The sequence below is a fragment of the Hemiscyllium ocellatum genome, chromosome 35, assembly GCF_020745735.1.
Source record: "Hemiscyllium ocellatum isolate sHemOce1 chromosome 35, sHemOce1.pat.X.cur, whole genome shotgun sequence".
Classification (NCBI taxonomy): Eukaryota; Metazoa; Chordata; class Chondrichthyes; order Orectolobiformes; family Hemiscylliidae; genus Hemiscyllium; species Hemiscyllium ocellatum.
In genome coordinates, this window is record NC_083435.1 from 22,038,660 (window position 1) to 22,052,746 (window position 14,087).

General features: G+C 48.7%; 1 protein-coding gene across 7 annotated transcripts in view; it reads left to right on the forward strand.

Annotated features, from left to right (window-relative positions):
• Positions 1-12,619, forward strand: part of mgat1b (alpha-1,3-mannosyl-glycoprotein 2-beta-N-acetylglucosaminyltransferase b) — a 35,672-nt gene extending 23,053 nt beyond the window's left edge. For 3 of the 7 annotated variants that reach the window (XM_060850838.1, XM_060850842.1, XM_060850844.1), the window contains one exon: positions 10,908-12,619. In XM_060850838.1, the coding sequence (XP_060706821.1) occupies positions 11,026-12,417 (1,392 nt within the window). In that variant the 5' untranslated portion in view covers positions 10,908-11,025 and the 3' untranslated portion in view covers positions 12,418-12,619. Of the gene's footprint in view, positions 1-1,124; positions 1,486-10,245; positions 10,305-10,907 lie in introns of those variants that run through there. The other 4 variants (XM_060850839.1, XM_060850841.1, XM_060850843.1 and 1 more) reach the window with 4 other exon arrangements.
• The last annotated feature ends 1,468 nt before the right edge of the window (positions 12,620-14,087 follow it).

A 14,087-nucleotide genomic window follows, 5' to 3' on the forward strand; every position in this document is an offset into this window, starting at 1 on the left:
AGTGGTTAGTCTATAAGCTTCTCTGAAGTACTTCCAACTCACTTGCATCCTTCCTTAGCCAAGGAGATCAATATTATACACAGTACGGCAGTAGTCTCATCAGCACCCTATATAAAGGACGAATAAACTCCCTACTTTTGCCTTTATTTCCCCTCATGATACACTGATCCAAATAAAAAGAATGGAAAACACATAGGTGCATTTCTGTAGCACCTATCAGAACTTCAGGATCTTCCAAGGCACTGTGTGACCAGGGAGGTACATGAAGTGGAGTCTCTGGTAAGATAGCATGTGCGGCAGTCAATTTGTGCGCAGCAGTGTACTCACAACTAGGCTCCACACCTTTGGGAGGATGTCTGTTCACAGAGTCATAGCGATTCACAACATAGAAACGGTACCTTTGGTCCAACTCGTCCATGCTGACCAGATATCCGAAATTAATATGGTTCCACTTGCCAGCACTTGGCCCATATCCCTCTAAACCCTTGCTGTTCATATACCCATGCAGATGCCTTTTAAAGTTGTAATTGTCTCTGCCTCCACCACTTTCTCTGGCAGCTCATTCCATACACGCACCACTCTGTTGAAAAAGTTGCCCTTTCAGTCCCTTTTAAGTCTTTCCCTTCTCACCTTAAACCAATGCCCTCTAGTTTTGAACTAGCCTACTCTGGGGGACAAAAGACCTTGACTATTCACCCTATGCATGCCCCTTCATGATTTTAAAACTTCTGTACGGTCACCCCTCATTCCTAAGAAGTGTTCTTGCGTTAAACTACTGAGTCTTAGGTAGGGGTACCATAACAATTTATTTTCAAGAAAGAAGACTGATCAAATTTAAATTCCGGCGTGACTGAGAACCAACCAATCATGTACTTAGTATATGCTTAATTTATACAGTTAACACCTCGGGGCCCTCGCTGTACATTGAGGATGCTCTGTAAATGCAAGTTGTTGTTGTTGTTGTCGAAGAGGTTTGTGCCACGGTGTTGGGGTTTTTATTTGTTAGTTTGGAGGTGGAAATCTGGTGATGCGTGCAGCCAGGAATGTCGTGCACCTTCGCTGAGCTGACCAGGCAGTTCTGTTCACCCCAGACAGGGAGTGGCAGATTGTATTCATTCAAAGTTGTGCACAGCACAAAGTCTGACGTCAAGAAATAAAGAACTCGGTCTGGAAGCTGCTTCCCTTCCATCAGCCTTTTTTTTCTCTCCCCTCCCTCTCCCTCCAACTTCCCCGAAGCACCTAGTCTGTTCCCAAACGTTTTATTCTGGTGTCGCTTGGACAAGATTTCAGAATAGCCGGCAGTAGGCAATGAGGAGTGAGAGAGAGCCGCGATCGTTGGACTATGACCGAGTTGGTAGCCAGTATGTAAAAAAAAAATTGCACTTCCTCTCTGGGGAGAGTGGTTTAGAAACTTTTTAATGTGTGTGAACTTTTTAATGCCTTCATCGCCCAGCCTCCCCTGGCCATCCCCACGTTCCCCTGAAGGTGCGTTTTAGATTTCTTTCACTTGTCAACGTGTGGCACTCTGGGGTAGTAGACCCTTTTCAAAGCCTCTTCCCCCCCACCCACCCCCTCCCCCTTTAATGTTCGCATGCGGCTTTTGCATTTTAACGCATCACTTGTAAAGTGTGTGCAGTAGTTGTGTAGGATCAGTCGCTGCGGATGCTCCTGGGGCTGGGAGGAGATCCTGCCCTCTGGCTTCTGGTCACGGTGCATTTGGTGGTGGGGGTCTGCTGGGAAGCCAGCGTTGTTGTTGTGTGATGGGTACTGGAATTGTTCTGTTCCCTGCTGCCACCAGGGCTTGCCTCGCCCCCAGAATGTGTGCTGGATCTCCCTGGCAGGGATTGTGTGTGCTGGAGTGACTGGATGCCCCCAGTTTCGCCTGTGACTGCACACTGGGATCGGTCAGGATGTCCTGTGTCTGCAACTCCAGTGGCCCCTGCTAGCAAGAGAAGCAAAAAATAAATGTCAGGAGCAGTTCTGCACAGACTAACTAATTTCCACGAACGACCATTGTAGCACAGTCTGGCTGGCAGTGGCCCGGCCCAAAGGATGAGTTGGCAGCATTTGAAAGAAAAGCTTGCATTGATATAGTACTTTTCAGGCTCCATAAAGCACTTTACAGTGCACACACACAAAATTACACTTAAATGCAGGCAGGTAGACAGCACTTATTTTTCTTTTTAAGGTGGTGTTAGTCCAGAAATATTAGCCCGAACGCTGAGAAGATGTTATCTTTTTTTTAAATTATTTCCCCATGGGATCCTTTTACATCCACTTGGGAAGGCAGACTGGGCCTGCATTGGAATCAGGAATTGTAAGTGCTCACTGCCGAGCCATGGGGAACTCCTTGGCCCATGCCCATGGAGTGAAAGTTCTTGTCCATCGTGTAGGATTTCCTATCTTTGGCTCTGGTTTCTCCTTCAGTGAAAGGGTGTGTGTGAATTGATGTTGAAATGGACACAGTGAAACAGACCAAAACTAAAGTCAGGAGAGTGAAATTGAGGGTGATCAGATCAGACACGGTCTCACTGAATGGCGCAGCAGATTCGGTGGGCCAAATGGCCGCCTCCTGCCAGTACACCTTATGGATTCCTTCTTCAGTGTTGCTCTCCAGCTGCTGGTTCAACAACACTTGGTGTGCTTTTTCCCAGCTGCCCAGTTATTAATAAGTTTGTCCCAGCACTGTACGTAGTGACTGCTATTGTGGAATCAGGTTCAGATAACGTAAGACAGCAGTCTGATTGAGATCTTCATCCTTTGAAAGGAGGCTCCTGCCAATCCCCTTTTTACGTGGGACCATTTGAGGTAATCTAACACCTGTGAACGTTTAACAGAAGCAGGTTCTGGGGGTTAGCAATTTGCCAGATGGTAGCTTAATTTCGTTCAAGTTCCAGCATCAGTTTCAGATCCTCCTTTCTCTCCTAAACCTCCTGTCCCTGAGATGTAATTAGATATGCAACATGTTTCTACTTCCCTGGAAACCAGCCCAATTGAACATAAAAAGCTTCACTGACCATGTGTGGTTTCTGTTTCCTATTCTGTCTTTTCTCACATACTCTCTTGCTTTTAATCTGCAGCTCTGATTCTCATTTGGATGTGTTTTTTGGTTCTGACTCTCTGGGGTGTGAATTTGATTCCCTGTGCAGCTGGGTGTTTAGCTTGGTTTGTTTTTAGTTCAGGGTGTGTGCATACAAGTGTACCTGGGTGTATGTGTGTACATACTGGTTGTTTTTGTGCATCTGGTTGCGTGGTTTTGTTTCTGTGCGTACGGGTGCGTTGCTTGTGTCTTTGGTTTCCGTGTCACTGTTGAGTACCTAGGTTCTGAGCTTTGATGTGCGTTTCTACATGGGAACCCAACTGTTCTTGGTTTTGTGTTTGTGTACACGTGTAAATGTAGAATGTGTTTTGGTTTGCTCTTTAGGTGTGTGTCACTGGTTTTGCTTTAGTTTGCTTCAAGCCTCTGGATTTGTTTTAGGCTTTTTGTTTGGTGTGGAGCTGTGTCACTGGTTTAAAGTGTTTTTCTGGGTATATTTTCAGGGGGTGTGTATGTTTTTGTATGTCATGTGTTGTTGGTTTTGTGTCCATATCCTGTTTCCAGCTCTCTCACGCTGTTTAACTACTTAATGTATCAGGCATAGATTGTAACCAGATACTGCCACTGAGAATTTGACTAACAGAACTAGAGATTCACTGCAGCAAACCAGTAACTCCCTCATGTTTTGGGTTTAACTTTTTTTCATTTGCTTGGTATATTCTTTAGGTGTAGCATTGTTTAAAGCTATGAACGAAATATGGCTTTGCGCTTTTAAAGTGCTTTTCAGATCCTCTGAGCTTCTCTTGGCTGATTAAACATTTGAAACGTGTCCAATGTTGGAAATGTGTCAGCTCCACTGTACAGAGTAATGAACAGCAGTGATGATCACTAATCTCTTTTAGTGAAGCTGATTAAGGTATAACCAGGAAACGTGCGAGTTCACAGTGTGTGGCAGTATCTCCTAACTCCACAACAGGAGACTGATAGTGCTTTTGTTTAACTTCTCATCCATAAGGTGGTATCTCTGACACCACCTACTCCTTTGGTACTGCACTGGAGTGTCCGTTTAGTTTGCGTGCACCTCTCTGTGAAGCTGTCCTCAAACTAATGATGATCTGACTCTTGGGACGAAAGTGTTAGCCCAGAGCCACAGCAGGCACCGTGTGATCCAAGTTGTCAGAGAGCCCTTCACTGACTTGTCAAACTGATCTCCTCGTCTTAGATAGATGGGGAAAATGAGATCTCCCCAACATAGATCAGGTGATGAACCGAACATGATAATTTATTGATCCTTTGGAGGGTAAAATGGTCACAATTTTACTTAGTTGGCTAGATGAGTTCAATTCCCTTTCCCATATCCAGCTGATACAGCCTGCCTCCCCACCTTGCCCCTGAAAGCAAAGAGTTTAACAAACCAACACAGACATTGGGGTTCACTAGTAGAGGATGGGGATAATTGAAGAGAGTCCCTCCTCCTAGTGAGTTGTTTATTTTATCCAGCACCATTTATTACTGGATGTAGCAAGACTACAGAGTGTAGATCTGATCCAGTGACATGGAATCATTTAGCTTGGCTTGTGTCCTTGGTATGCAAACACAGGGGAACCTCAATTATTCAAACAGCATGGATGGGGAGTATTTTGTTTGGAAAATCAAATGTTAGGATAATTAAGGTTCCTCTGCAGACTGTTGTTATACCTTCTCCAGGTTAATACTTTTTATCTTTAGGTTATATCCTAGTGCTGCTTCTGGTGAAACTTCACTAATTCCCCGGCTTGATGGTAATGTTAACATGGGGGATTTACCAGGCTATGGGCTTACAGATTGTGGTTGAAGACAGCTCTGCTGACTGCAATTGTCTCGCTGTGTCTCGTGGATGACCAGGCTTGAATTGCTAGATCTAGTTAAAATCTAACCTGCTCAGCATGGTTGCCACATAGTACGTTGCAATATGTTTGAAATGTGAGTTCATCTCCGCCAGGACTGTGCCCCGGTCACTCCTGACAACACTGCCATGTGGCAGATGCAGCTGAAAAGGCAGATTGGTGAGGATGCAGTCAAATACATTTTTCCCTCTTGTTGGTTTCCTTGCCACCTTCTGCACACCTAGTCTAGCATATATTTTGTTTACAACTCCGCCAGCTTGGAGAGTCAGTAGTGGTACTACCAAGCCACTCTTGGTGATGGACGTGGAAGTCCCTACACAGATATACCTTTGTCTTTGTTCTCCTTCCTCCAAGTTGTGTTCAACATGAAGGAAACTTCTTTTATTAATGAAGGAAGGGGATATGAAAATCAGCAAGGTGTTTAAATGTCCATATTGGACCTGAGACTTTGAGATCCAGAATTAATGTTGAGGACTATCAGGGTGTCTCCCTCCTGATCATATATCACTCTACTGCCAACTTGGGATTGGTTTTGCCTGGGACACTGTCTTGTAAGATACAATTCCATGCATGTGACTAGGCTGTTGCTTGACAGCCTTCTGAATTTTGACCCCCCCCCCCCCGATCATGACAGTTAGGTTTACTGATGTTGTTTCCTGACTCTGCCTTCCACCTGTATTGGAACTGCTTGACTAGTGGTGTAGTGAGATACGGAACACAAGTCTCTGATAGTATTCCCAGAATGTTGAGGGGGAAAACAATCAGTGTCTGTCCAGTTTAATTCCTTTTATCAGACTTTGCATGGTCAGATACAACGACTTGTTAGGCCATTTCAGAGGATGATCAAGAATCGTTCACATTGTTTTGGCCTGGACTCACATGTAGCCCAATAGCAGGATTCAGATACAGAATGGAAACAGACCCTTTGATCCAACTCATCGTGCTGACCAAGTTTCTCAAAGTAAACTAGTCCCACTTGCCTGTGTTTTGCCCATATTACTTGGTGGGAAGGCAGGTACTGAGGATGACAGTGTCTATAGAAGGATACAGACAAGTTGAGTGGGCAGAATCTTGGTAGATGTGTATATGATTATAAATACTGCAAATGTTTTCATTGGAAGAGAGTGTTAAACTGGGTCCCTTGATTATCTTTCCAAGGACAAAACTATTGCCACTGCCTGTCTCTCTTGGACATGTTTACGGCAGGTGTAAATGGCAAAATTCCGAATAGCTACATTCCGAAAGCAAGTCGAGGAAATGAGGGAAAAACGAAGAAAAGTAAGACATAAACCAGTTAATAAACACATTAAAAATGGGAGTGGAGGATGCAATCTAAACATGGTGAATGCAGTGTTGAGTTCGTGGGTCTGTGAATTCAATGTTCCGACATTGCAACTGAGCCTAGATGGAAAGGGATGAATGGGAGCAAGATGAAATGTTGAAGTAAGTGACAGGTAGCTCAGGGTCCCACTTGCACACTGAACAGAAGAGCTATCCCGTGAAGCAATGACCCAGTCTGCATTAATAAGACCATAAAAATTAGGAGCAGTGATAGGCCATTTAGCTAATCAAGTCTGATCCAATATTCAATAGTATTAGCAGTTCTGATCATTCTCAACTCCACTTTGCTGCCTTATCCCTATGACTCTCGATTCCCTTACTGATTAAAAATCTGTCTATCTCAATTTTGGTCCCTCCAATCTAGAGACTACATGAGCAATGAATACAGTGTTTGGAGTCTCTTCAGGGAGTGGGTGAACAAGCAGGTGTTGCAGCTGTGGTATTTGCATGGAAAGGTGTTGTAGGAAAGGGAGGGTGTATTAAGGGTGTCTATCAATAAAAATGGTGTCCGAGAGGCAGAGTCTGTGAAGAATTTCTTTATTTCTCTTCCCTGAAGTTCTAGTATTTTATATCTAATAGGCAATTCTGCAGGAATCATGTTGTGCCTACTTTCAGAGCTGTTTGAGCTTTTTTGGAATGAAAACAAGGGAAACAGCTGGCTAGTCCCTGGCTGAATGAAAGAGGGTTCAGAAATGATGTAGAACAGCTGTGATTAGTGAGGCCTGTCACCCTTGGAGGCCCCATTAAAGGGCAGCACTCACACTTCAACCATGTTTTCTTGAGAGGATTCCCTGAAATGATCCTTAGAGGGAGTCAGATATCAGTGCTCCCAACATCTAGCAGAGATTGTGCGGAAACCTCCAACATCTGACTGGGTGAGAGGATATTCTGGGCTGGCAGGTTCTGTTTCAAGTCCGGATCAGCGGTGGGTTTGGCAGCCAAGTGGCGTCGAATAGGGTCCAACAGTGGGTAGAGTCCAATGTGAGTACCGAAGGATAGGGTGAGAGACATGAGTAGAGTACCGGTGGGTAAGGGAGGACAGAGGGGAACGAGGGGGAGAAAGAAGGAAGCTTTGGGGATTGTTGCTGCCTAATATCTTAGCAAGCTGTTCTGCTGACTTCCTGACTTGCATTCAGCTGTTTCTGTATCTGATCTAACCATCCATGTAAAATGGGTCAAAATGAGCCCACTTCCACACTCCTATTGTCAGAGTTAAAAATGTAGAAGGGGAAGATGGAAAGGAGGGATGGGGGTGTGTGGGTGGGTGGTGGAGGGTGTTAATCCTAGAGTTTAACTTAATACCATGGGAATCAAAGATGAGGCAGAGGAAGTGTTATTTGCAGAAATCGTTTCTGTATATTTACTGACAGTCTCCAGATTTCTTTCTGAACTCCCCCAGTCCTTGTGTACACACTGTTCCCTGAATTACGTAATATTTGGATGCCATATCTTTGTCAGTTTTAATTTGTTGCCGTGCTGTTGGAAGCAGGGCTGCCTTGTAAATATAATTATCAGTACCAATAGATACAGGCTTATTGTCATTCAGGGAAGTAACTAATTACATGAATTAGTGCCTGGGTGTGATATTGGCATATGCGAACTGCCTCATCTATTAACAAAGTCACACAATGTACTCTGAGATTGGGGTGTCCTCATTAACCCTTTATAAACCATTCTCTTATTTTGCTTGTTCCTATTAACCCCAAAGCTGCTGCTCTTCAACCGGGAGCCTAGTCTATCCATTTTTAACCCTGTCACCACCATTTATCTTTAACTGTAACACACTCTGCATGAACTGTCTTTTTCTCTTGCACACTGACTGCAACTTAGTCCAGGCAGTTCGTTTGTTTGATTCCTGTTGGGACAGATTAACCCTGTGACTGGGTTTGCTCCTTGTTTACATTGTATGAGAGTTCCTTCAGTGATGGTGGTATATCTTATATTGGCATCCCAGATTTGACACAGAGTAAAGTTCCCACTTTCGTTGTTCCATCAAACACACTTGGATTAGGTATAACTCAGGTTAGCTATGTAGTGAAAATATCCCACCAAACACCTTCAGATCATGAATAACTTGGGTCAGTACAACTCCTTTTACGCTTGTCCCATCAAAAACTAGGAAAAGTGTAAAGCTCCCTCTGAGCTCTCCCATCCAAACAAACTCCGAGCATATACAGTGCAGATTAGTCCGGGGCATTACCACAGAGCCACATGAAAAGGAGAGCACTTCAGCTCTGAAAGCTACCCTACCATACGGTTAGATCACAGCCGGCCTGCATCCCAAAAACTATCTGCCTATGCAGACTTGAGAATTCCTGCTGTTTATTAGACTGAATGGACTCTCTAACTTCAAATAATGCTCACCCTATTAATGGGATCTTGCCTTGGGCACACTGTAACCTGTATGCCTTACTCTGTCCAAGTTTTCTTTCATTTCATGATCTGTATTTCTTTGCTTACTATGGTCTGCCTGTACTGCTCACAAACAAAGCTTTTCACTGTGCTTAGGTACATATGACAATAAATCCAATCAATCAATCCATTTATGACGTAGAATCCAGAATGTTTGTGAGGGAAAGGGAGTTAAAGATTTCCACTATCCTTTATAAAAGTCTTTCCCATTTTCCTTATGGCTAAGCTACAAGTTTTAAAAATAACAATACTCTCCCAGCCCAGCCATTGCATTCTTTGGGAGAATTATTTCACAACGTGCTCTCTACAACTGGAACATAGCTTCTGTCCCTTCCCTTGTATTCTTGTTCCCTATTTCAGATAAAGGCTAATATTCTGTGTTGGCATTTTGGATTACTTTATACCAGCTATATACTAGCGTGCAGTAATCTATGTATGGATATTTAATTTCCTTTTGCATCTCTACAGTGTCGCGTCTCTGGGCACTAAGAAAATTGTATTCCAGCCAAATTGGACAATCGCCAACTCTCTCACTTTGAACATGAAATTGTGGTTCATATAAACATGTAATTGTGTAAAAAAAAATGTGCCCACGAATCTTGTGACATTTCACTATTTTAAAGGCACGATATAAATATAAATTGTTATAGTGGTGACAGTTGCGTCAGTAACTAGAGGGCACAGTTGAAACCAGTGTCAATATGTCCAAAACTCTAACCCTCAACTCCTAGTAACATGCTGGTAAAATATCTTCTGAATCCTGCACAACCTCAAAGCACCAACCAATGAAGGTATGTGTGCTAAACGCCACCTTCACCATCCTGTCTACTGGTGACGGAAATTTCAAAGTTTGATGTACCTGAACCCTCCCGAGGTTTGTTTGACAACACTACCCAGGGTGCTGCTATTAACTTGTATAAGTCCTACCCTTGTTGGTTCTCCTGAAAAGTAGCTTTTATGTTGAAGTAATGAGGAAAGTGCAGCAGGCAGATTGTGGTCAGCACTCCATAAATGTCAGTGTGCATCTAACTCTGAAACGTCAACATGCGAGTCTCTCTCTCTCTCTCATACATATCATCGAGATGTACAGCATGGAAACAGACCCTTTGGTCCAACCAGTCCATGCCGACCAGCTATCTCAACCCAATCTAGTCCCACCTGCCAGCACCTGGCCCATGTCCCTCCAAACCCTTCCCATTCATCTATGCCTCCCATCCAAATGCCTCTTAAACGTTGCAATTGTACCAGTCTCCACTTCCTCTGGCAGCTCATTCCATACACATACCACCTTCTGTGTGAAAAAGTTGCCCCATAATTCTGGCCTAACCAATGTCCTGTACAGCTGCAACATACCTCCCAACTCCTGTACTCTGACCAATAAAGGAAAGCATACCAAACGGCATCTTCACTATCCTATCCACCTGCGACTCCACTTTCAAGGAGCTATGACCCTGCACTCCAAGGTCTCTTTGTTTAGCAACACTCCCTAGGACCTTACCATTAAGTGTATAAGTCTTGCTAAGATTTGCTTTTCCAAAATGCAGCACCTCGCATTTATCTGAATTAAACTCCATCTGCCCCTTCTCGGCCCATTGGCCCATCTGGTCCAGATCCTGTTGTAATTTGAGGTAAGTAACTAACTAGAGGGTGTAACTTTCTCTCAAACTTCAACACGTTCACATGCGATATTAGATTCCCTACAGTGTGGAAACAGGGCCTTCAGCCCAAACAGTCCACATCTACCCCCTGAAGAGTAACCCATCCAGACCCATTTCCCTCACTAATGCACCTAAGACTACCACCCTAATGTGCACCTCTGCGGACTGTGGGAGGAAACCCACGCTGAGAATGTGCAAATCCACACAGACAGGCTGGAATCGAACCTGGGTCCCTGGCGCTAACCACAGAGCCAGCGTGTGTGTCCCCACTCTGCCATTCCCCACCGTGCTTGAGAGTGTGGCGCTGGAAAAGCACAGCAGGTCAGGCAGCATCCGAGAGGAGCAGGGCAACATAAATTCCCAACTCAGGAAAGCCCTCGAGCCTTCAGCACCTTCTCCTCCGTGTTTGAAACCTGGTTAAAACTCCCAGCGTTGATTTTGGCGATGGTGGTGGTTGTTATAGCTGCTCCACTTGCTTTGGGAATGTAAGTTATTTGCAAATTTACGCCTGCCCTTTTTTGTTTTCTCCTCTTTCTTTCGTGTATCTTCCACCCCCTACCCCTTTCGTTGCAGGTTGATGGAGTTGCACTGACCCAGCCGCTGTTGGTGGTGGTGGTGGAGGTGGAAGAGGAGCAAAGCTGGAAAAGCGTGTGCATGTGCGGGTGTGTGCAAGGGGGGGTTTGAGAGAGACATGCTGCGGCGGACCAACGTCATCGTCTGGGGCGTGCTGCTGTTCGTCGGCTGGAACCTGCTGCTGCTGTTCTTCCTGCTGGGCCGGCCGCCGTCGGGAGGAGCTGCTGCAGGAGGAGGTGCTGCTGCTGGAGGAGCAGGAGGAGGGGAGGACACCGACCCGGAGCAGCTGACCCGCGACGTGGTGCGGGTGGCCGAGGAGGTGGAGGCCGAGCTGGAGAACCAGAAGCGGCTGCTGCAGCAGATCCAGCGGCACCGCCAGGGGCTCTGGCGGCTGAGAGCTGACGGCGCAGGCGCCGCCCCGCCCCTTCCTCCTCTACCTCCCTCCTCCTCCTCCTCCGTCGTCATCATCCCGGAAGCGCAGGAGGTGCTGCCGGTGCTGGTGATTGGCTGCGACCGGCCCAGCATCCGGCGGTGCCTGGACAAGCTGCTGCAGTACCGCCCCTCCAAGGAGCTCTACCCGGTGCTCGTGAGCCAGGACTGCGGGCACGAGGAGACGTCGCGCGTCATCGCGTCGTACGGCGACCAGCTGGTGCACCTGCGCCAGCCGGACCTGTCCGAGCCGCGCGTGCCGCCCGAGCACCGCAAGTTCCGCGGCTACTACAAGATCGCGCGGCACTACCGCTGGGCGCTCAACCAGGTGTTCCGCGCGCTGCGCTACCGCGCCGCCGTGGTGCTCGAGGACGACCTGGAGGTGGCGCCGGACTTCTTCGAGTACTTCCGCGCGCTGCTGCCGCTGCTGCGCCGCGACCCGAGCCTGTGGTGCGCGTCCGCGTGGCACGACAACGGCAAGGAGCAGATGGTGGAGGCGGCGCGCGCCGACGCGCTGCACCGCACCGACTTCTTCCCGGGCCTCGGCTGGATGCTGCTGAGCGACACCTGGGAGGAGCTCGAGCCGCGCTGGCCCGCCGCCTTCTGGGACGACTGGATGCGCGGGCCGGCGCAGCGGCGCGGCCGCGCGTGCGTGCGGCCCGAGGTCTCGCGCACGGTGACCTTCGGGCGGCGCGGGGTCAGCAACGGCCAGTTCTTCGACCAGCACCTGCGCTTCATCAAGCTGAGCGAGCGCTTCGTGCCGTTCGCCAGCCTCGACCTGTCCTACCTCGCGCGGGAGGCGTACGACCCGGCGTTCGCGCGGCGGGTGTACGGCGCGCCCGCCGTGCGCCTCGAGGAGCTGCAGCGCGGCGAGCGGCCCGAGCTGCGGCGGGTGCGCGTGCAGTACACCTCCCGCGACACCTTCAAGGCCTTCGCCAAGGCGCTCGGCGTCATGGACGACCTCAAGTCGGGGGTGCCGCGCGCCGGCTACCGCGGCGTCGTCAGCGTCATGTACCGCGGCCGCCGCGTCTACCTGGCACCGCCCGAGGACTGGAGCGGCTACGACCCCACGTGGAGCTAGCGGCGCCGCCCACCCGGGACCCCGCCCCCCCGGGACCCCGCCCCCTCAGCCCCGCCCCGCCCCCTCCGTGACTCATAATGATGTACACACACACACACAGCATCGCACCCCCTCCCCATCTCCCCACCCCCACCTCTCCCCCATCCCATCCCTCTCTCCATATCCCTCCCCTCTCCCGCATTCCCCCATCCCCCTCTCCCCCATCCCCTCCCTCCCCCATTCCCCTCCCTTCCCCATTCCCCCCTCCCTCCCTCTTTCCCCCCTCCCTCCCTCTTTCCCCCCTCCCTCCCTCTTTCCCCCCTCCCTCCCTCTTTTCCCATCCCCCTCCCTCCTTCCCCATTCCCCCCTCCCTCCCTCTTTTCCCATCCCCCTCCCTCCCTCCTTCCCCATTCCCCCCTCCCTCCCTCTTTTCCCATCCCCCTCCCCCCTCCTTCCCCATCCCCCCCTCCTTCCCCATTCTCCCTCCCTCCCCATCCCCCCTCCCTCCTTCCTGTCCGCCCTCCCTCCTTCCCCATCCTCCCTCACTCTTTCCCCATTTGCCCTCTCTCCCTATCCCCCCTCCCACCCACTCCTCTCTTCCCATCTCCACTCCCTCCCTCTCTTCACATTGCCCCCCACCCTCTTTCCTCCTCCCCCCCACCCTCTTTCCTCCTTCCCCCCCACCCTCTTTCCTCCATCTCCTCTCTCCATCTCCATTTCCCTCTCACATCTCCTCCCTCTCTCCTCGCTTCTCTCAGCCTCTCTATCTCCCCCTTCCTCTCCCTCCATCCCCCTTCCTCTCTCCTCTTCCCCCTACCTCACCAGAGAGCTGTCAAAGCTGGAGCTGTCGTAGTGGTGGGGGGGAGGGGGGTGTTTCAAACCTGGGAGGTCAGACTGATGACTGGCTGAGGTGAAGGGGTTAGGATTAGTAAATCTGAATGCCCTTGATTCAGTAGTGTAGGGGAGGTTTGCAAATTTGGGAGGTTAGACTGCTGACCAGTGCGATTTGAGCTGCGCTTGCCCTTTGTTGATTTGATATGGTGTGGGTTCTTTTTTTCAAGAGATTTGACTGATGGATTTGAACTAGTGTCAATCTGCCCATTTCTTGATTTGGTGGGGAAGGGAAGGTTTCCCAGTTTTGGAGATTGCACTGCTGACTCGGGGTTGGAACTAGTGTTAGTCTTCCCTTTCTTGATTTGGTGGGGTTGGGGTTTCAAATTTGGGAGACTAGATTGCTGACTGGGGCGAAGTGGGGTGGGTTAGAACTAGTTGTAAGGCTGCCTACTTTCTCGATTTGGTAGGGTGGGTAAGGTTTTCAGATTTGGGAGATTAGATTGCTGACTGGGGTGACAGGGGCTAGGACCAGTCGTAAATCTGTCCTGTTCTCGATTTGGTGGGGTGGTTTTCCAATTTGGGAGACTAACTACTGACTATGTGCCTGGGGGAAGGAGTCTGATAGGGATGACTTTGGACCAATCTCCTGAAGCAGTGGGAGAGGGAAGGCAGGGTGGGCTGTGTCCCAGAGACTGACAAATAAAAGCTGAGGGCCTTACACATTGAAAATGGCCTTTGAGTTTGGGGGTCACCTAGTTAGGGGCTACCTTGATCTGATTGACAGGATTCCTGTCCTGAATTAACCCCTGCTCACTCTGTCCTTGTCTCCCACTCCCTCGAAACCTGTTGTTAATGTG